At 44.0% G+C, this 20,408-nt stretch overlaps 1 protein-coding gene across 2 annotated transcripts; it reads left to right on the forward strand.

Annotated features, from left to right (window-relative positions):
* Positions 1-197: 197 nt before the first annotated feature.
* znf800b (zinc finger protein 800b) lies at positions 198-20,408 on the forward strand. 2 transcript variants are annotated; one of them, XM_069671250.1, is made up of 11 exons: positions 198-267; positions 3,076-3,406; positions 6,806-6,901; positions 9,231-9,374; positions 14,383-14,554; positions 14,661-14,841; positions 14,948-15,110; positions 15,212-15,576; positions 15,686-16,879; positions 18,846-18,960; positions 19,368-20,408. In XM_069671250.1, the coding sequence occupies exons 1-10, from the start codon at positions 211-213 to the stop codon at positions 18,945-18,947; spliced, it is 2,805 nt and encodes a 934-aa protein (XP_069527351.1). In that variant the 5' UTR covers positions 198-210; the 3' UTR covers positions 18,948-18,960; positions 19,368-20,408. The 2 variants fall into 2 exon arrangements, with proteins under 2 accessions (XP_069527351.1, XP_069527350.1); XM_069671249.1 differs by having other exon boundaries at positions 18,846-18,938.

Here is a 20,408-nt window from a genome sequence, read left to right on the forward strand (position 1 = left end):
TGTGGGTGCACAGATCAGGCAGGTGCATATGTTCATAGCAAACATGTTGTACATTACATCCTGCTATTATGCGTAAATACACACAAAAGCAACCATGAAACAAGTGCATGAGGAGCTTCTGTATCTTCCCCTGGCTCATGGAGTGTTGTTGCAGGTTACAGGTGTGTTGCTGGTTGTGAACGTGAGGTGCAGCAGGCCAGTCTTGGCAGCATGGTGAAGGCCCAGAAGTCATCTGGGAGGAAGAGCTCTCTCTGTCAACGCAGACAGGTACTGGAAAAATGTGCAACCTGTCTTTTGAGCAACAGCCACCATGTAAAAGTTACATTGTAAACCTTGTGTTTGGTCAGCTCATGAGTGTGCATCCAATCTCACTTTACACTTCAGATTATGACAAAACAGGCAACATGTAAATGTCCTTGTTACACAGGCATTTGCAGGCTTTCTATGAGCATGAAACCAACAATTTGTAATCACCCAGCTTTACACGTTAGTCATAACAGGTGCTCCAAAAACCTTGTAACCCTCTCATTGCATAAACATTACAATTAATCCTGGTTTCATTAACATTTTCTTGTTTAAGTCCAGATCTATTGTCAGTCCCCGTCCTTGAAACCAGCCCTATATGCCTGAATGTAGGTTTGTTTCTTTATTTATTCAAGTCCAACATGTTCTTGTTCTTTCGATCATTGTGCTGCAGCTTTTGCTTCCATCAGGCACATACAGTCTGTTCTCGCCAGGCAATGCAATAAATGTCACCACAGGAAGCACCTCCGAGACAGTAGTTTTACATTCAATGACAGTACGTTCCCTCATTTTTAATTTGTTTTTTTACCAAAGGGACTTTATGTAATTACCAGAAAAGATCATACTTTGATGTAAGGTGTATTCCTTTATTAAAGAGCAGCTCCAGTCAGTGTTTTTAGAACATATAAAATGCTCTGCTTGAAATAATAAATTGTGTCTGATATGTTTTTTCTACAAAATGTTTAATTACCTTGTAATAACCAAGGCATCGCCTCCTTTTCGCTCATTATAAATTCCTGAATCTGCATAGTCCGCCCACTATGCACATTTACTACCACCCCCTCCGTCGCAGAAACAAAACACGTCTCTGCCATCGCTTAGTGGCAACTTGTTGAAACCAATTACTGTATATATAGATGGACAATGTGTCTCCATCTGCTCTCATTGTACGAAAGTGATGCCAAAATAGCCCCCTTGATAGGCGCTGCCATCCATCGATGGTGACGTCCTCTGGAGCCAGAGCTGCGCAGAAGGGACCGGCGGGTGGAGCATCCGTAGCCACTTCCGCTTACCAAAACAGACACTTAACTTCACTAAAAACAGCAAAGATCCCACACGTCGGCGTGTTTAACAGCAGAACAGCTTCTTTGTGTTGGTCTGAAGCGGACGATCACAGGTATGGGAACTTCAGTGACTGTTGTGATACTTTTAGTTACGCCTTCTCTCGCCATTCCTCCTCTACTCTGCTAATCCGGATCCGATCAGCTGCAGGAGCCGGATTTGTCAACAGAGCCTTCAATCATAATTTTTACAGCATCAAATAACTAATTAAAAGTAAACTTGTCAGAAAAATTAACACTTGGACATAAATCAGCATGATAAGAAATAACTATAATGACAGAAACCATGTTTGAGAAACATTTATGTGCTGTGAATTTTGATTTTATAGTTTGACTCATGTCCCATCTGTTAACATGGAGGAGGCGGGCTTTATGTCCTATACTGCAGCCAGTCAGCAGGGGGCGATAGAGCGGTATTAACGTCACTTTTAGGGTCTGCAAACTCACTACTAACTTCTAACGTCAGTAGTGAGTTTGCAGATATCGCCGAAGTGGTTGCCATAGGTTACACATAATGATACACATAGCTTCACTGCGTCCATTAACGGGATTGGCTCCTTAGGTTTGTGACTTCTCTTGGTACACCACATGGAGATGTTTACAAGGTTATAAATTAGATTTTCACTGGAGGGGCTCTTTAAAAATATGGAAAATTAATCATGTAAATAATCAATCCATCCGTCTTTAATCCAGGTATCATCAGTCTAGTTTATATTTATTTCCACATGGTAGTATTATTATTCTGTTAAGTGTTTAGTGTCTCCACTGTTTCCTCGAGAGCAGGACTCTCTGCAGCCTTAATGGATCATGTGTGTCGTACTGCACAGATGGCTTCACTGAGCATGTGTTACATACTGTTAAGCTATTTTGTAATCATTTGACGATGCTGTGGTATGCACTGTGTGTGTGTGTAAGGGTTAGACAACTGTCCAAGTGGCCCACTTGTCCTGTGGTGATGTGCTGTAATGTGCCTGAACGGTGGAGTCATTTATCCCTCTTCAAGGGCAGCGGGGACACGAGAAGCGAGAGAGACGGACACAGACAGAGAGAAAATGAGGATAAATTGGTGGGTGGGAGAGCAGGAAAGATTGGGGATTTAGGGAGAAGGGAGGTCTGGTCAGGAGACACACACACACACACATTGCACAGACGGATGAATGTGCGCACAATGACGGGTCGGCTCGGAGTCACTTATCTGCTGGAGGGTGGGTTTGTGCGACAAGGTTAATGTTTCCCTGCAAAGTCTGTGGACGCTCAGGAGACATGACAGCTACAAATACACAGACACACACTCATTCTCCCGCTCACCTGCTGCGACCCCTCATTCTGCCAGACTATATGCATTTTTTTTTGCAGGCAGTGAAAACTCATTTGTGATGGGACCTCATTCTCCTGCTGGATTTAAGCCAACAGGGGAATGAGGTCCTCCAACTTTAACGTGTCTGACTTTGGCGTCATCAAGTGGTAGTACAAAGAAAGTCTGCTGTCTGCTGCTTTCCCAACCACCCGCAGATTTGACCCCTGGACAGTGAGGAAACTGGACTGAACACATAAACTGCCCAATTTTCAGATGTTTTTTGTCCAGTTAGTCTTAAAAAAGATGTCAAAACAGCATAAAAATCATTCATATTTACATTTAATTTTGTGTATTGTTCCTCTGTTATTTGTAGATTTGTATTATCCTGTTTAATGCCTGGTTTTGGTCCTGCAGAGCGGTGGAGAGGCCGACATGGAGGAAGGCCAGCTCAAGCCAGACGCCCCGCAGCCGCCTGAGGAGCAGCCCGAAGAGGCAGCACAGTCCTCCGAACAAGCCCCCCTCCAGACGCCTGCCTCCGCTGAGGCGCCGTCGGAGACCGTGGACCAGGAGGAAACTCCGATGGAGCTCCAGGAGAAGGACGACTCCTCTGCTCAGCTTCAGTCCAGGACGATGTGGAAGCCCATTCCCCCTCTGCTGCCTGAGCCACAGGGCGACGGCACCGCCAAGACCAGGGACCAGAGCTGCCAGACTGAGGAGCAGCTTCAGCACAACGGTCATAACACAGGTGAGTTAAAGTTATCTTCCTTCTGCACCTACTGCTGCTTTGATTCAAACACACACAGCCCTAAACTGTGACTCATACCTGCTTGAAAGAATGAATCAGAATTCGCTTGCTGGATATTAAGCCACAAGTTTCCTTCCTTCCTTCCTTATATTTGCCTTTGCGTCCCATGATCCTCTCTGCTTTTCTTCTTCCTCCCTCCCTCCCCTGCTTTCCCAAAAATCTGACGTAGCTGGGACTTAATTTCTAACTGTGCTGCTAACTCCTGGTAAAAAAAAAAAGAAGCTGTTTACTTCCCCTGATGTTCCTGATTGGTTGATCTTTGACCCTCTTGCTGAGGGGGGGGCGTCGAGGTCGGCGGGTCGCTGACCTGCCCCGCTGGGATTATGGCAGCTCGCCTGGGAGACATGCAGGGGGAGGGGGAGGGGGAAACACATGCTGTCACACATTAATGCATAATCTCTCTCGCGCTCTCTCTCTCTCGCTCAAACCCACTCACACAGTTTTCATTCACATTTCTAGCTCTCTTCTGTCTGCGTCTCTCTGGGTGTGTCAGTCTGTCTGCTGCTGGTCTTTCAGTCTTCTGTGTGTTTGTCTCCCACCTACACACACACACATCATTTTGGGTTTGTGTGCTTGTGTGTGTGAATACTAGCATTTGCACGGTCGGGAAGGCTTAAAACATGCAATGCCTCAGCCTTTAGTCTTGTGATCTGACCAGAAGTAACTTAATTTTGGATCAAACTAAACAGCATAAAATGTCAAACTTGTCTAATAAGGAAATAAGCAAAATATGGCATTGTTAACGGATTGACAGCAGAGCATCTTGGCTAAACATGCATTTAAGTTTGTGGGCTGTACTTGAAATCTGAGCTTCAAATCAAAACAAACATTGGATTTTTGTCACAGCTGTAAACATTGACGTGGTTTATTTAGAGCTTTGTCTTGTTCTCCCCGTCGCCGTCTTCCACATTCATAAATTACTAACATTTTAAAGACCCCCTGCAGTGAAAAACAAGTGTTTAACCTTGTAAACATCTCCATGTGGTGTTCTTCATGTGCTACAATACATAAGCAGTCATCTCTATGGCTGGGCCTGCCTGCTTTTAAACTGCAGTGTACCAAGGATAGGCTGAACAACACGTTTTCAGATTGGCAGGTTTGAGACGTCACAAACCTAAGGAGCCAATCCTGTTAATGAACGGGGTGATGCCATGCATATCATTATGTGCAACCTATGGCAACCACTTCAGTGATGTCTGCAAACTCACTACTGACTACTTCTACTACTACTACTACTGCTACTTTCACGCTAGCTAAATCTCAACAAGTTGCCACTAAACGATGGCAGAGACGTGTTTTTATTTTAGTCATTTATAGTTTTAGTCGACGAAAACTCAAAACATTTTAGTCCAGTTTTAGTCAGTAAAAAGTCATCACATTCTAGTCATTACTTTTGGTCGTAATAGTTTCTCTCTTGAGAAAATATGTCTCAGTGAAATTAAGACTTTGAAGTTCAGCAGATCATCTAGACAGTAAAAGAACGGACACAGCATCTACGGATTACTTTTCATCATCGCTTCTCATTTAAACAGTCTGACTGAAGCACACAGAAGGTGATCGTACCGTTTCGTGCGGAAGAGGCGTCAAATGACTTTTCTGTGAGCGTGCACAGAGCCTGAAGCAGAAAGCCTGGTTGATCAGGGAAAGTTCATAACCACCTTCCACCTTACCCAGTTACAGGAATGCATTGTTTGTATTTTGACAGGCAGATTAGACGCACATTGAGGGGAAAATATGCATTATGAATGTCCGACAGCAACCACTAACATTTGAGTCCCGTCTGGTCTCGTTAACGAAAACAAAACATGCGTGTCGTCACAATCTATGTTTAGGTCGTCAACGTCTGTTCTTCGTCATGGAAAAAAGGTCTTTGAAGAACATTTTTCGTCATTGTTCTTGTTAACGAAATTAACACTACGACAGAGGGAGCGGTTGTAAATGTGCATAGTGGGCGGGGACTTTGCAAATCGGGAGTTTTTAATGAGGGAGAAGGGCGAGATGTCGTGGTAGGATTTTTAGGAGGATAATTAAACGTATTTTGCAGAAAAAAAACATATCAGACACAATTTAGTATTTCAAGCAGAGCATTTTAAATTAAGCATTTGTCTTAATTCATGACTGGAGATGGTCTTTAACTATGAGTCTAGGTAATTACAGGGTGTGTGGTTGTTTGTTTTCTGGCTGTGAACACCAGCCCATTGATTCCTGTCGACTTCAAAAGTTACGATTTTATAGAAGTAAAAATTAAGCTCTTAAAATTAGAGATGCGTGAAAAGAAAAGGTAGAATGAGAGCACTTTAGCTCCCTGCAATCCCTCTTAAAAGCCCATTGTGGGTCAGGGAGCTGCAGTCAGCTTGCGTCAATAATTCAGGAACCAAAAGCTCACTCCTGTTATTTCATAATTAATTTTTAATACAAACATTAAATAAAAGATACAGTTTTTGGCACTGGGATCAATAACATAAAATATCACCTTTTTATAAGCTCATTTGTTATAAATTTTCTTCTGTCTATTTATTCTTTCTGTCTAACAGGCAGATTGACTCCAACCAGAGAATTAATTGGATTGAGTGCAATCGTTGGATTTGTTGCCAGATCAACAAGGCCGACAAGCAAACAGAAATATAAAGGGTTAGAGGTGATGTCCTTGGGTCTCTTACAGTCGTATTGTGGCAATCGATTGTTAACAGTAATAAAGTGACAATCGTATAAAAGCCGGTCAGTAGATCAAACAAAACATTAAATCCCTCCCAGCACCAGGGCGGCCGTTCTCCGGCTGACCCCGCACTCTCTGGCGAATGGGGTCGAACAAAAGCAAATCATTTCCCGATACACATCAATACATCTCCTCTCGGCCACGCTCCCGCTCTGGCTGATGAAGTGGCGCTTGTGTGATACCCAAGCCGAAGCGTCAGATGCTGCTCTGGCTCTCAGCTCTGTTGGACTAAGCACAAAAATTTGTCATCAGCGCGCCTCTGCACCCCCCCCAACTGCATGTTTGCTAACAGTCCCACTTGAGCTGCGGTCCTCTGAACGAGCATCACAGAGAGATTTAATGTGGAAGAAATGTGTTTCATTCATCTGTGAGCGGCTGCATCGTGTCTGAAAATCGGCCACTTTCACAGTCAGGCTCAAATGTGTGTTAAAAGAAGGTGAAGAGGTGGGATTGTTTGTAACCTTTAAGCACACTGCAATTTACTGTGTGTCTTACAGGGTGTCCAGAATTCCCAGGTGATGCTGCATTTCTAAAAGACTGTCATACTGAGATGTAATTATATGCACTGCTTTGTTTAAATGCCATCTCTCTCTCTCTCTGTGTGTGTCTCTCTCTCTTCCCAGGTCTCTGCGTGGAGCCTGGAGATCCTCCTCTGCTCCAGCAGCCTCTGCAGACCTCAAAGTCGGGAATTCAGCAGATCATTGAATGCTTCCGTTCAGGTGAGTCTGTCTGTGTGCTTCGCTTATTGTCATTCATTTCTATTTCTTTCATAAAGCTCGCACTGAACAATTCTGTTCTCAGCTGACAGAAGTGACACGCTGGCTGGATGTGTCTTTGATTGATGAATTGTTTTAGTGTTGAGATTCATCCAACAACTTTACTTACTTTGCAATATTTTAAACCAAACTGTCAAGAGAAAGCACCATGATGCACAAGTACATGTAGAACAATTTATATCAGTCTGTCACCCTCGCTCCATCACTTCAGCACTTTCTCTGTCCAATCACAATGCTGTTGCAAAGCATTTAATAATACAGCAGCAGGAAATACTTGCTTTGCGTCTGTCTTGGAGCCCAGGGGCTATCGTCTGATGACGAGCCATGGGGGGCAACAGCTATTAGAATAACAGATATCTGGGCCAAGACTTTCTTTGACTGTCCTCTCAACTTAGCATCTTGAGACATGACACTGGAGTTGGGAGACGACATTGAAGACTGGACTGTTATCTACAGATATATTTGTCAAAAGAAATTGTAAAGCTAAAATGTATTGTCTTGCCATGCCTTCCTCCTACTGTTTTCTTGTGTGCAGCCAAAGCCTGTTCTAATTTGGGGCTCATTCAGCCTCAACCAAAACCTAGCTAAACGTTCATCCAGAAAGAAATGATGGTGCGTTGATCACCCTGTTTTGTATGTAGTGTTTCGCAAGCACACTGGCAGGGTTTATTTCACATCACTGGTACAACCCCGTAACTATAGGAAATGTACCATAAAGCCCAGTGCAAACTTTTTCGGGAGCAAACATAACTCAGATTGATTGTGCCCCTGATTTGTTAATACGACTCATGTACAAACTGACATAAAGCGATAATCTCGAAGATTTCAGTTTCGTTCTCTTTGGCGCCACCATATGGCGATTAACGGAAACTGCAGGAGCACACTTCCCTGATATCCAAACAGTGTCGCATGAGTGACGTCCACGGTTGGCTCCGGTTGTCTGTTTTTCTTTTTAGACTGTTTGCCTTCATCTGAGCGACGAATTTGTTTCTTTTTTCTTAACTTATTTTTGAAGTTGTATCTGTAGTCATCGATCTTTTCTTTGTTTGTTCAGCCATAGTAGATTACTGTTTACTCGCAACACTTGCAGAGACCGGAAAAGCAGCCGCTTAGCTCCGCCTACCCTCTCTGGCAGACCAACCCCTGCTGGGTGATGGAAAATGCGTCACTAACTGGGCGCCGCTTGTGATTTTTCTGCAAATGTTGTCAGACACCCAGTCCATAATAATACTATATACTGCAAATGCAAAGGCTTTCATCAGTGAGCCACAGGCTTAATCACCGATGTGTTACCTCATTCGGCGATAGATAGAGACTTAACAGACATTTATTTAGATGAAAATCTTCAAAGCCGAGGCCAGAACACTTTTGAGACCAAAATCTTGCGCATATATTTTGATATCTGTTGAAAAAGTTTAGCTTTGCATAAACACAATAGGAGACTTTGTTAGCTCTATTGGCTCCAATTCCTTTGTCATACAAAGGCTAAAGAGGTATATAAAGAAGAACAAAGCTCATTTTAAGCTGCTGCATTTTCCTCATGTCGCCCAAATGACCACACATGTTTTTAGCCAGCCTTTTAACGGCCGTAATATTATGGGTCGGTGCGGTTATCCCATGCTGCTGTGGTATGTAAGAATGCCTCAACACACCAAGGTTGCATCTTTGATGAGCCGGTGGGAAAAGAGCAGAAGATGTCGAGGCCACACACAATCTGAAAGAGGATGAAAGTGACGCAAAGGACACAACGATGCATGTCTGGTGTGTGTGCTCGAGCTGACATATGTGTGAATCCACATCATAGTGTTTAGTCTGTGATTTTATGAAGCGTGTGTGTGTGTGTGTGTGCGCGCATTGTCCAGCAGAGCGCACAATTGATGCTGCCAGTAAACAGTGTCTGTTTGTGTGCAAACATGAGTCACAAATCCAGACAAAGCACCGAACGTTTCTATATGGACAATTTTGGACACATGAGTCAGCACACTGACATCAACAGACAAGTAAAGGTGATGACAGCAGTGAGGCAAAAGAAAAGCTCTTAACACAAAGGCCAGGGTCGTTTGAGGCCTCCAGACGCTGATGTTTTTTAAGGATGAGGAACATTTCCCCCACAAGCCTTGTGAATTTACCAGCTCCTTTTCTCGGTTCAGCTCGTGTTTTCCCTCATTTATAAGGAATTTTGTTCATACTAGAGGCCTTTCCAAAAGCTACAAAACAAAATATTACATTTGTATATATCTTGTGAAGTAACCGTCACATCTTTGTCTTTCAGGCACCAGCCAGCTGAGACACATGCTGCTGAGGGAGGTGGACACCATCTTCGAGTGTAAACTGTGTCGCAGTCTGTTCAGAGGCCTGCCTAACCTCATCACACATAAAGAGTACTACTGCCTATCACGGCTGCCTGAACCCGACGGTTAGTAACGCAGCACGTTAGCATGCAGATACCCGCACATCTAACATCACGAGTAAAGGCATTGAATGCAATGTGGTAGCAAAAAAAACAGGAGATTCTAGCAACACGAGCAAGCTACATGGCAGCTCTGCAACACTTCTTCCCTAATTAGTAGATTTATGCATGATAAGACATAAACTGCAACTCTATTACTTTTCACAGGTTTCAGTCAGTTTAAATACAAATTTAGAACAAAAGAACAACGAAAGTGCAGAAAGGTATATATGCACATCTCCCCACAGATGTTTGTAACACACCCCATAATGGTCTCTTAATCTATTGGAAGATGTCTAACCTTAACATTCAACACAAGTTATTTACATTATTTTGCTTAAAAATGTAATTACAACATCTCAACAAAGTTTAGGGTGTGTTAGCCGTATGCTAACCTACCACCCTCACAATAAAAGTATGTGCTTCAATCTTAGACTGTGTATAAGAAGGGGATGTAGCCAAAGTATTCAGCAGGAGGTCACTGCACTGGTTGCAAAAACAAGTCTTGTTGTATGGAAGCAGGTGAAAACATGACCCGACTTCTCAGTTAATCTATTACCCTAGTAAACTTTTATTCGTGAGTTTATGGTCTCAAAAACTTACTTCAAGTCTTCCTTAAAGGGGCCATGTCTTTTAAATGGATATTCTGCATGGGTTTCACTATCTGGGTGTTAATTGTTCACAGTGAAAACTGCATAATTCCGTGTTTATCCAGAATCACATTTTTTTAAAAAGTTGCCTCTAAAATGGGCCGTTCAGAGCGGCTGCAGGTTTCTACATAGAACCTTGTTTTCGCTGAAATCGACCAATCGTCATTCACCGTCATTCACCTCAGGCTGCCTTCTTCCACTAACTTTTAGTCAAGTCGTTGTCAAGTTTTTAACTTACCACTCCGATACCTCCTGGCGATTCTGGCTCCTACATATAAGGCCGAATAACCAATCCTAGAGCAGCCATGTTTTCTACAACTTTGGAGTGACATTGCAGTCTAGCCGCTCCTACACATGAGATTGCACACGTGGAGGAGGGGCTATGCGGTCACTCCAAATACTGTCAGGAAATCGTAGCTAAGGACAAACCTTTGAATGTCAAAACAGCTTGTTCATTTCCGGAGGAAGGAAAAACTTAACAAACGTGATTCAGAAACACATTCGAATTATAGAAAATTGATTGCACAGCTAAAATATGTCCCCTTTAAAACACCATAATGCTCTTGGTAAATTGTCATCATTTGCAAGCATGATTGGAAGCTTAATCCAAAAGGCAGCTGGACTTGATTGAAGTTCTCGAAGACGTTTCACCTCTCATCAAATCACACTCACACTCAGGATCATGTGAGCCCAACGATCCACCAACACCAGAGGGTGCTCACGACTCTCATTGATATTCGGTCAACAGCGCAGCACATCTTATAGCATACTAATGACCTACAGAGGCTTATATATATTTCTAGCTCTGTCCATCTGTTCAGAGCTGAAGAAGCCTTTCGGATGAGAGGTGAAGCGTCTTCAAGAACTTCAACCAAGTCCAGCTGCTTTTTGGATTAAGCTGAGAATTACCATGACCGGGACCACTGACAACCTTCACAGACATCTTACAGGGTGTACTTTCAGGCTTTGTTATTTGTAATTGACAAGTCGCTACGATTGCAAACCTGTTAACCAGAATAGAGTGTCCAAATACGGTCACTTCCTTTTTCAAATAAACAACATTGTGACAGCCACAATGCCGAATTCCAATCTTCCAAACCTTAGTTCACAAACCAAAGAGTGGTGTCAATGTTGGTATGTCCACTTCTTTTACACAGTCTACACTCTGTCCAAATGTCCAGTGCTCTCTTACATACATAATGCAGCAACATTACTCTCGTGCACACATGTAAACAAGTCTAAAATACTTACGCGTACTCATTTATACACTTAACCTTACTTGCAAAATCTTTCTATCAGCGCACAAAAACTCAAAAATCTTAAACTCAGCAGGCAGATCAGGTATAACACGTATTTTCAAAATGCTGTGAGTACACAAATGCAGACTTGTTCAGATCACACAGACAAACAGAGACTCCTCGAACAAGGCAGACATCAAACTTACTTGAGCTCTGCACAAGTACACAAACCTATGCACAGAATCATTGATTACTTCGCCTTCCCCTGCAAGGCTTCTTCTTCTTCTTCTTCTTCTTCTTCTTCTTCTCTCACACTCAGTCACTCCAAGGTTTCTCCTCTCTCTTCCAAACCATCTGTCTCTTGCTCATTATCCTCCTCTTATCCCCTCTGTCTGCACACCGCTCTCTTTCATTCCGCCACACACAACTCACATGCACATTGCAGCCTGTTCAATCCATCCATCATACCTGGTACTCAAAGTGCAGCCTCTTCTCTCGTATCACTAAGGAAATTGACTTTGATCTTGCAGCATCGGTGTTTTATCTACTTCTCATTAACCACCGTATGTGTCCGCGCCGCTATTCTTTGCTGCTTAGAAGTGCTAGCAGACAGAGGGAAGGTAATTTCTCTGCTCCTCTCATCTCCCTCCTGAAAGAGAAATCAATCTCAACAGAAACGGTCAATTATATTTTCCTCAGTTTTATCCACTGTAATGATCGCTGTCGTAAAGAAAGAGCCTTGTTTCATCATCATCTTCTTTTCATCTGCCTGTTCTCTTAACGAAGCTGCTCCTTGCACCGGCGGCTTAATTTTTCTCAATCAGGAGTGCATAACAAGTGGCTGGAAATGCATCGTATTGTTATTTTGATAAATGACTTTATCGGTGTCTGTTTTTCACCATCGAGACCCTTGGCATTAATTGCGCAGTTATTGGAAAAACAAAACCGTTTTCCTCATAACACTTAATTTTTCAGCATCCAGCCTCGACAGTGGGCTCATTCAGCATCCTGTGATGATTTGTGGTCCATTTTTAAGTGCATAAAATCCAATTCCCCTCTTTCCATCTTCTCTTTATCTCTCGATGTAGGGCATTTTTTAGAGAAACTTTCAAGGCTTTAGAGAGGCAAAATAATTTGAGTGCGTACAAGTGCACAAACAAAATGTTCTCCAGCCCGAGACGCCCGCCTTTTCAGTTCATAAATGGACATAAACAGATCAATTTTGAAACTGTATAAAACATTTATTCCCCATTTTCTCTTCCTGGGTGCCTTATAAGTTTTTCAGCAACATAAACATAGAATTTAAGAGAAGGGCCGACTGGCTTCTCTGAGATCAAGTTGTCTTTGTAGATATTTGGGCTTTCATCTGATGCCCTTCACTGCAAGAAAAGGAACGCATTTGAGAGGGCGAAAGGGCTGCTGATGTACTTGCTGGGGCTGTTAAGTGTTCAGTCGTTTTGTTTGCAGGATGTTTTTTGTAAATGCTGAAGATTTAAGACCTTGTGTGTGGCATGTGTGCCCTGTGTTTACTATCAGACCTTCACTGAGTACAATCTGAGTCAGGCGAGGGGGTGTCATCCTGCTTTAGCTAGCAATAGTAAGTATAAGCCGTCAACCAGTTAGCAAGACAAAGCACCTTTACATGATGTTGCAATTGTACACCTGTATTTTTTCTCTGAAAGATAGCACTAGCTTAAGATGCTAACTTTCTATAAAGTTATTCCCACAGTGAAAACCATCCACTCGGGACGCACAATATTATCAGCACGATGAAACAACACTTTATGATTAGATGATTCCCTAAAAAAGCTTGACATAATGCTACGACATTAACTCGGCATGACTTCCTGCACCATGCCTCTTACGTCAAGCGTGAAGAAGAAAGCAAGATGTCTGCGGTATGGCATTTTTTGGTCACTACAATAGGAGAAGGCATGATATCAATTCCACTACAGGGGAGACTTGATGTTCTCTGCAGTAAGGTTGCAAAAAGCATGTCCCTAATATATACTGTGGGGGGAATTCACCAAAGGATAGTGCGGCTTTCACGTCGGTAAAACCTGTGCGAATGACACAAAAAGACTCCGCCTCATTCTCCAAGCACACGCAGAGGGTTGAATGCACCCTCAAGTGCGCTGCAGCGCAAACAGTGTCTCTGTGCTCCCGTGCTGTTTGCATGTATATAAATTAGTCATTATGCAAACATTCAGGGTCCCTTTTCTTTGCAAGTGAGCCTCGTGGCAAAAGTCACCGCACAGTTCGAGTGACAATATTTCCGACTGCAGAGAGCTGATGGTAACTGCAGCGCTGTGTTATATAACATTTGTCTGTAAAAACAATCTGTTAAACTGTCATTATTATTAAAATTATTATTATAGTATTATTATTATAATCGAGACACCAATCAGTCCGGGGCTGTGTGAGGCTCAAACTCGGCACACGGACACACTGTCCACGACGGTCTGGAGCTGTTACGCAGGACAGGGATTATTATATGGACGAGCTGCTGTTGCACACTCGTCTAAAAAAATGAAGCTGCTTTACAGACAGTGAAACTAGTCTGGACTTTACAATAAAGTATTAAAAGAGCTTCCCCCCTCCTCTTCCTGCTCATCATCGATCTGTGCATGGAGTTGAGATCCATCAGTGTGCGATGAACTAATGCCTGAGAGCGCAGCACTACACAGCAGAGAGTGGAGGTGCAGACAGCTTCTCTTCACTATCAGACACAGAACAAGAGCAAACTGCACGGATCTGTGAAACTTTATGGCCGTGTTTGCGTTTGAATATCATCAGTGCAGTTTACTTTGTGAATCAGACCAAATGATGCGCAATTTATGGTGCTATCAGCGGCTGCAATTCATTCTTAGTGAATTCCCCCCTGTGTGTAGTTCAGAGGCCCTGGGAAATTCAATCATCCACACAAAAAAACTGAGCCATTTGAGTCTGACGCAAAGAACGCTTAAGCTAGTGTCATAGGAAGAGTAAAAATAATATTGCTGATTTGATCTTATTAGAACAAAGTATTTACTATCATGTTTATTTACAAATGATTTAATCCATTTATCTGATTGCTTTTTTCCTCAGGTGATGACCGACAAAGTGTAGCCATGAAGGATTTATTGGACGCTATATATCCCAGAGCCGAACAGCCTGACTATGTTGTCAGACTGGAGCCCATTCAGACCACGACCAAGGCCGTGTTCCAGTACCTCACCACAGAGGAGGAGCTGGCTAGATACCCATCACACACTCCCAGGTAGGTGGTACGCGGACGCATTAAGACCCTCATTGTGTGAAGGGGATTTTAGACGACTCCCAGCCTCCCCTTGTCATTGAGTGTTTGTCTCGCGGTTCCTTCACAGCGCCAGAGAGAGTCCGGTAGCATGGGAAGGAGAACAAGTGGAGGGCTCGGACAACAACCAGGCGAGCCAGCCGGGAGGGCCGGAGAGCCCGGGACACAATCAGGCACAGAGGAGATGGGAGGGGGAGGAGGAGAATAAAGAGGAGCAGCCGCAGCATGAAGACGAGGAGTCTACTAGTGGGGTAGGTGTCTGAATGACATCTTAGAAATGCCTTTTATTGCGGTTAAGTGTTTATTTTGTTTATCAGTCAGTCATTCTCTCTGTTCTATATTCCTCCTCTAATCCAGGTTGAGGACGTGACAATCTCTTGTTGTCTGTGCGGTCAGGACTTTAACTCCCGCCGCAGCATCAGGCGACACTGCCGTAAGATGCATCAGACCAAACTAGAAGAGCTCCGAAAGTTTACAGAGACACGTACAGTCCCCACGAGTCTGCTGTCGATGGTGAAAGGTAAGAATTTACACAAATAACAGGAAAACAACAGTGACATAGACAGTGAAAGGTGTCCTATAGAAAACATGACCTTATAATCATTGTTCTTTTCACTTGAGGTCGACCAAGGACTCTCAGCACACCGACCGGAAAATCCTGCCCTGTGTGCCTCAAAACCTTCGCTACTAAAGCCAATGTGCGTCGCCACTTTGACGAGGTGCATCGCGGTCTGCGAAGGGACACCATCACACCCAGCATCACCTCGCGACCCGGCCAGCCCTTCTCTCTGGAGGCCACGCCCCCCAGGAAGAGCAACAACGCCTCTCCGACACGTGGCCAAAACTCTAAGTCCACCCCCGTGAACTCTAAAACGACGCCCTCAAACCAAAACCAGTCCAAACCTCAGAGTCCGGCCCCGGCCTCTGCACAGGCGAGCCCGGCCTCAAGCCGCTGCACGCACTGCAAGAGGAACTACAGCTCCCAGGTGTGTTTGGGGTCATGTTGGTGGTATTTTATATATCAAGTAGGTCTTCCTAAGTTTTTTAAAGGAGGAAAATGTATTAATTGATCTCTAATTTTTTCCTTTATTTCAGCTCATGTTGAAGAGACACATGCGCATTGTCCACAAAATATACAGCATCAAAAGTAACAAGTCAGCAACCACGCCGACCCCCTCAACTCCTGCAGCCACTCCCAACAGCAGCAGCAGCAGTAGCAGCAGCACTAACATAGTACCAAGCAACAACATCCGAGTGAAAGAGGAAGCAGTGGAACCTTCCGAAGAAGACGACGACAATGACGAGGAGGATATTGACAGCAGCCCTGCGCCGTCTCCTAGTGACAGCACTGGTACAGCTAAAGGCGTTTCTGTAGCGCAAAAGGTCATGAAGGTGAAGGAGGAGGAGGCCCCGCCGAGCCCAAAGATGCCACCAGCCATACCTACATCGACCTCACGTGGTGGAAACATGTCCAGCGGGGTTGTGCCGGCTAAAATGACCAAACTCTCGGTGGGCTTCGACTTTAAGCAGCTGTTCTGCAAACTGTGCAAGCGGCAGTTCAGCTCCCGACAGAACCTAACAAAGCACATCGAGCTGCACACCGACGGCAACGACATCTTCATCAAGTTCTACCGCTGCCCGCTCTGCCGCTACGAGTCGCGCCGCAAACGTGACGTCCTGCGTCACGTGACCGTGGTCCACAAGAAGTCGTCTGCATACCTCGCCAAGATCATGCCCAAACTGGAGAGCCGGGCGGTGAAGAGGCTCGCCGAGGTCGTCCTCAACAGCCCGACCCCGAACAAGAGGACGAGCAGCAGCGTCAAAGAGGAAGTGAACGGTCGCCACATTTCTTCTTCGTCCTCTTCCTCCTCGCCTTCGCCTCCCATCACTCGCAAGCAGGAGTCCTCCACAGCTCCTGCAACCACCACTTCAACTTCTTCCTCCTCCACGTCTTCCTCCGCCCCTCCTCCGCCGCCTCCTCCTCCCCCTGTCACAAGAAAACAACAGGATCTCTCATCCCCGCCGATCACCCCGTCCCCTCCTGTCACCCGCAAGCAGGAGAGGCAGCAGACCCACCAGCAGCATCGACCTGTCAGCCCCCCGCTGACCCGCCGCAGCGACAAACACACAAACCAACGCAACTCCTCCTCCGGGAGCCAGACCCCACACACCCGGCGGCACGACGTCCAGTCGGAGAGCAGCACCACGGGGTCGTCCACTGAGGTCAGAGTGACCAAGAACTTCTCGCTCCACGCCTGCGACCAGTGTGGACGCGCATTTGCCAAAAAGGTATTGGATTTTGAGTCATAAATCTTTCCTCTTGTAAAAGAATCTCTTTATAGGCTTCTCCCCGATGAGAGACAACTAACATTCATTAGACAGAAGTAGACAGTGATAATGATGTACTGTATCAATTCCAGTGTCAGGGTGGATCAGAGACTTATGCTCACATGGCGTGCACTCGTAAAGACTCTAGATGAGGAGCTTTATTTTCACTTACATCAACTGATATTAACTTACACCAATTCAGCTGAGCAGTCATTACCTAACCATGTTTTACTCTTACTTACAGTTGTCCAGTTGCCTTTAAATGTTACCTCATATTGTATAAGCCACGATAAATCCTCTCTTTAGATAAACGTGTCTCTGTTCTTAGGACTGCTCCTGTCCAAAGTGACACAAAACCAGGACCAAACATCTGTCATTTATTGTTTATTAGAGGCATTAAGGCCGTGTCCACACGTACACGGGTATTTTTCAAAACATAGCTTTTTGTCTTTTGTCCACACACAAATGCCGTTTTAGGTCACTGAGAACGGATCTTTTGTAAAACTCCGGCCAGGGTGAAGACTTTTAGAAACTCTGTTTCCGCGGAGACGTGTAGATGGGGTAAACAACGTTTTTGGCTCGTGACGTCAGGCTGTGCGCCATTATCTACGGCACTAATGAGGCGTCATTCCTTGTAAATTGACGGACGTGACAAAAACAGTGATGCTTTACAGGACTTTTGTACAGTGACTCGTCTACTATATTGAGGAACAAAGGCATCGGGATAGATTTTTTCAGACTTTTGACTGGCCGTGATTCTTCTTCTTTGCATGAACTGGTAATATCGCCGCCTGTTGGTGTGGCATTGTCATGACAGCATTTCTTTTGTGTTTTTGCGTTTTCTTTTGGACAGGAATTTTTTTTATAACCGTGTTTGTGTGGGCGGATTTTTTTTTGGAAATGAAGGAGGCAAAAACTCTGTTTTCAATAATACCTGTGTACGTGTAGACATGGCCTAAGAGAAACAACAGGATATTATGGAAAGAAACTAGTTTAAAAGTCATTTTCCAGCATGGCTTTGGTGCTTTTCTCTGTTTTATATTGTCGTTAATTTGATATCTGTAAGTTTTAATCTTTAAACTGCATTTAAACCAAGTTTTGACGTAGTTTTTCTCTTTCTAAGAAGTAAAGGCCAAAAAAGTACAGATGAAAGAAGAAAATCATATTCAAAAGATATTCAAATAGTTAGTTGAAGTTCATGTATCAAGACCAATGACTGTATATATAGATGGACGATAGATGGTGTCTCCATCTGCTCTCATTGTACGGCATTGAAGCCAAACTAGACCCATGATAGTCGTGCCATCTTGTAATGGTGACGTCATTTGGACGTTTGGAGTTGCGCAGCTGGTGGAGCCGCCGATCTCACTTACACGAACCAAAACACACCCTTAAATTACAGAAACATGTCTCCTCCCGCTGCTCTTCCTCCACTCTGCTAAACTGGAAGAGATCAGCTACAGGAGCCCGATTTGTCAACAGAGCTGTCAATCATTCTTTTTACAGCATCAACTAAACTAAATATAAGCGTGTCAGAAAAATTATCAGTTGAACATAAATCAGCATGATAAGAACTAACTATAATGACAGAAACCATGTTTACAAAAAAATATTGGCGTGTATTTTGATTTTATAGTTTGACTCATGTCCCACCTGTTGACATGGAGGAGGCGGGCTTTATGACCTATACTGCAGCCAGTCAGCAGGGGGCGTTCCAAATGTTTTGGCCTCACCTTTAGGGAGCTGCTACGACGTCCATCTTTTTATACAGTCTTTGATCAAAACACGTTAGCTTAATAATCACATCTCAGCTGTTCTCTTTACCACCATTCTTACCAATGTTTTATAAAAGAGGTCTAATATTAGTAGTAAACACGATGCATCTGTTTACTTTCTGTCTCTTAATCTCTCATTTTTTTCTGTTCAGGTGTACCTGGAGTCTCACAAGCGCAGTCATCGTAACGCAGCGACGGCAGCAGCCAGCAGGAGGAAAGGAGTCAGCACCCGCTCCAAATCCCTGGTCTGGTGAAACGCACTACGCTGTAAGCATGCAGATGTTTCACCTCCTGTGCAGGGACTCTCCCTCTTCATGGCTGTCTGCTTGTCCTCCCCTCGTTTTCCCTAGTAGATTTCCCTGCTTGTTGTTTCCTCTCTGCTGCAGCGGTGTTTGTTGTTGGATGCTTGTATAGAAGTCCATTTCAGAGGACAGAAAGGAAACAAAGTCAAAGTCTGCAGGCTTTAATTGACCCGTCAGCACGTCGACCAGCTGTTTTCCCTCTCACTTATTTCTGTGCTTCAATTCGCTCATTTGAATTCTGCTTTTGTCTAACAGTTTTTTCCCTCAACTTGCTTATTCATCCCCTCTTTTTCTCTCCTTCCTCTCTGTCTATTCTCCCTACTCCCCCTTGTCTTTTGTTTTCCTCTTCTTCCTCTCTCTCTCTGCTCCCAGTCTGCCAGGGATAACGGAGGAGAGAGACACTAATAACGAAGAAGCAAAATCAAAACTTTCAATTGGAAAAACAGCAGAGATGAAGGAAACAACAAAAGGAACAACGAAAAAATGGAGTGGAGGTCGAAGGATTTCGCTTTGGAACCAAATGTATTGTTGGAATCTGACATTTTTTTTTGTATAGTTACATGAAGAAGCCAGCCAGCTTTCTGGACGGTGGCGCTGCTATCCACTAGGAGACCGTAGTGACTGGAAGACTCACTGCTACTGTATATATCTGTATTTACTTACACAGTATGTAAATAGAGATCCATATGCGGTTGAGTCTTTGCCTTCCTTTAGCAAAAGGACAAAGGTGGACTATGAAAGGACGAGTGTGTTTATTATGAGAGAGGGAATCAACTGGATCGTGGCCTCTGCAGAAAACTGGAAACACACTGTTGATTTTTCTTTTTTTAGAGGGAGGGGAAGTAAAACTTGATTTGACCGTTGCAGTCCCACACACACACACACACACACATACAAGACGTCTGTTTATGGTTATTAGCATTTAAAACCAGACCAGACAGAGGATCAGAATTCCCGTTTAAATACTCTTCATGCAGGCGGTCCACAGTCTGATTTCTGTAACCAGTTGTACTTATGTTGTAGTGACCAACAGCAGCAGGATGAAATGTGAATTGATCAAAGTGCGGTGAAAACCTAAAGTTTGTGTTTATTTATTTTTCTATGTTTTTCTCTCATCTATCAATTCCCAGCGATCCGCTGTGTTATTTTCTGCCTTTTTGTTGGACTGCATGTGAACAATGAACTTTGACAAGCTTTTGTTTAACTCAACATCACGCTGGATGAAGCGCGTCTGTACGGAAGCCCTTAGCGGACATGCATCCATACATTTTATTTTCCCAAGTTATTTCTGGTTGCTTTCTCGAGATCTCAACTTATTTATCACGAGATAACGCCGCGGCAACCACCGTAACGTGAGATGATCATTACTCGTATCCCCAGGGACGTAAAAGCACAAAACAAACATAGAAACAT

The sequence above is a fragment of the Semicossyphus pulcher genome, unplaced genomic scaffold (genome assembly GCF_022749685.1).
Source record: "Semicossyphus pulcher isolate SPU_LCO1_2020_fin unplaced genomic scaffold, fSemPul1.0.p SCAF_20, whole genome shotgun sequence".
Taxonomy (NCBI): Eukaryota; Metazoa; Chordata; class Actinopteri; order Labriformes; family Labridae; genus Semicossyphus; species Semicossyphus pulcher.

What these genes read in the sequence shown, in the direction of transcription:
- znf800b (XM_069671249.1), top strand. Translation starts at nt 211, where the DNA reads ATGGTGAAGGCCCAGAAGTCATCTGGGAGGAAGAGCTCTCTCTGTCAA. An exon ending in GCACAACGGTCATAACACAG is followed by an intron (nt 3,407 to 6,805) that starts GTGAGTTAAAGT and finishes CTCTCTTCCCAG; the next exon opens with GTCTCTGCGTGGAGCCTGGA. An exon ending in ACGAGGAGTCTACTAGTGGG is followed by an intron (nt 14,842 to 14,947) that starts GTAGGTGTCTGA and finishes CCTCTAATCCAG; the next exon opens with GTTGAGGACGTGACAATCTC.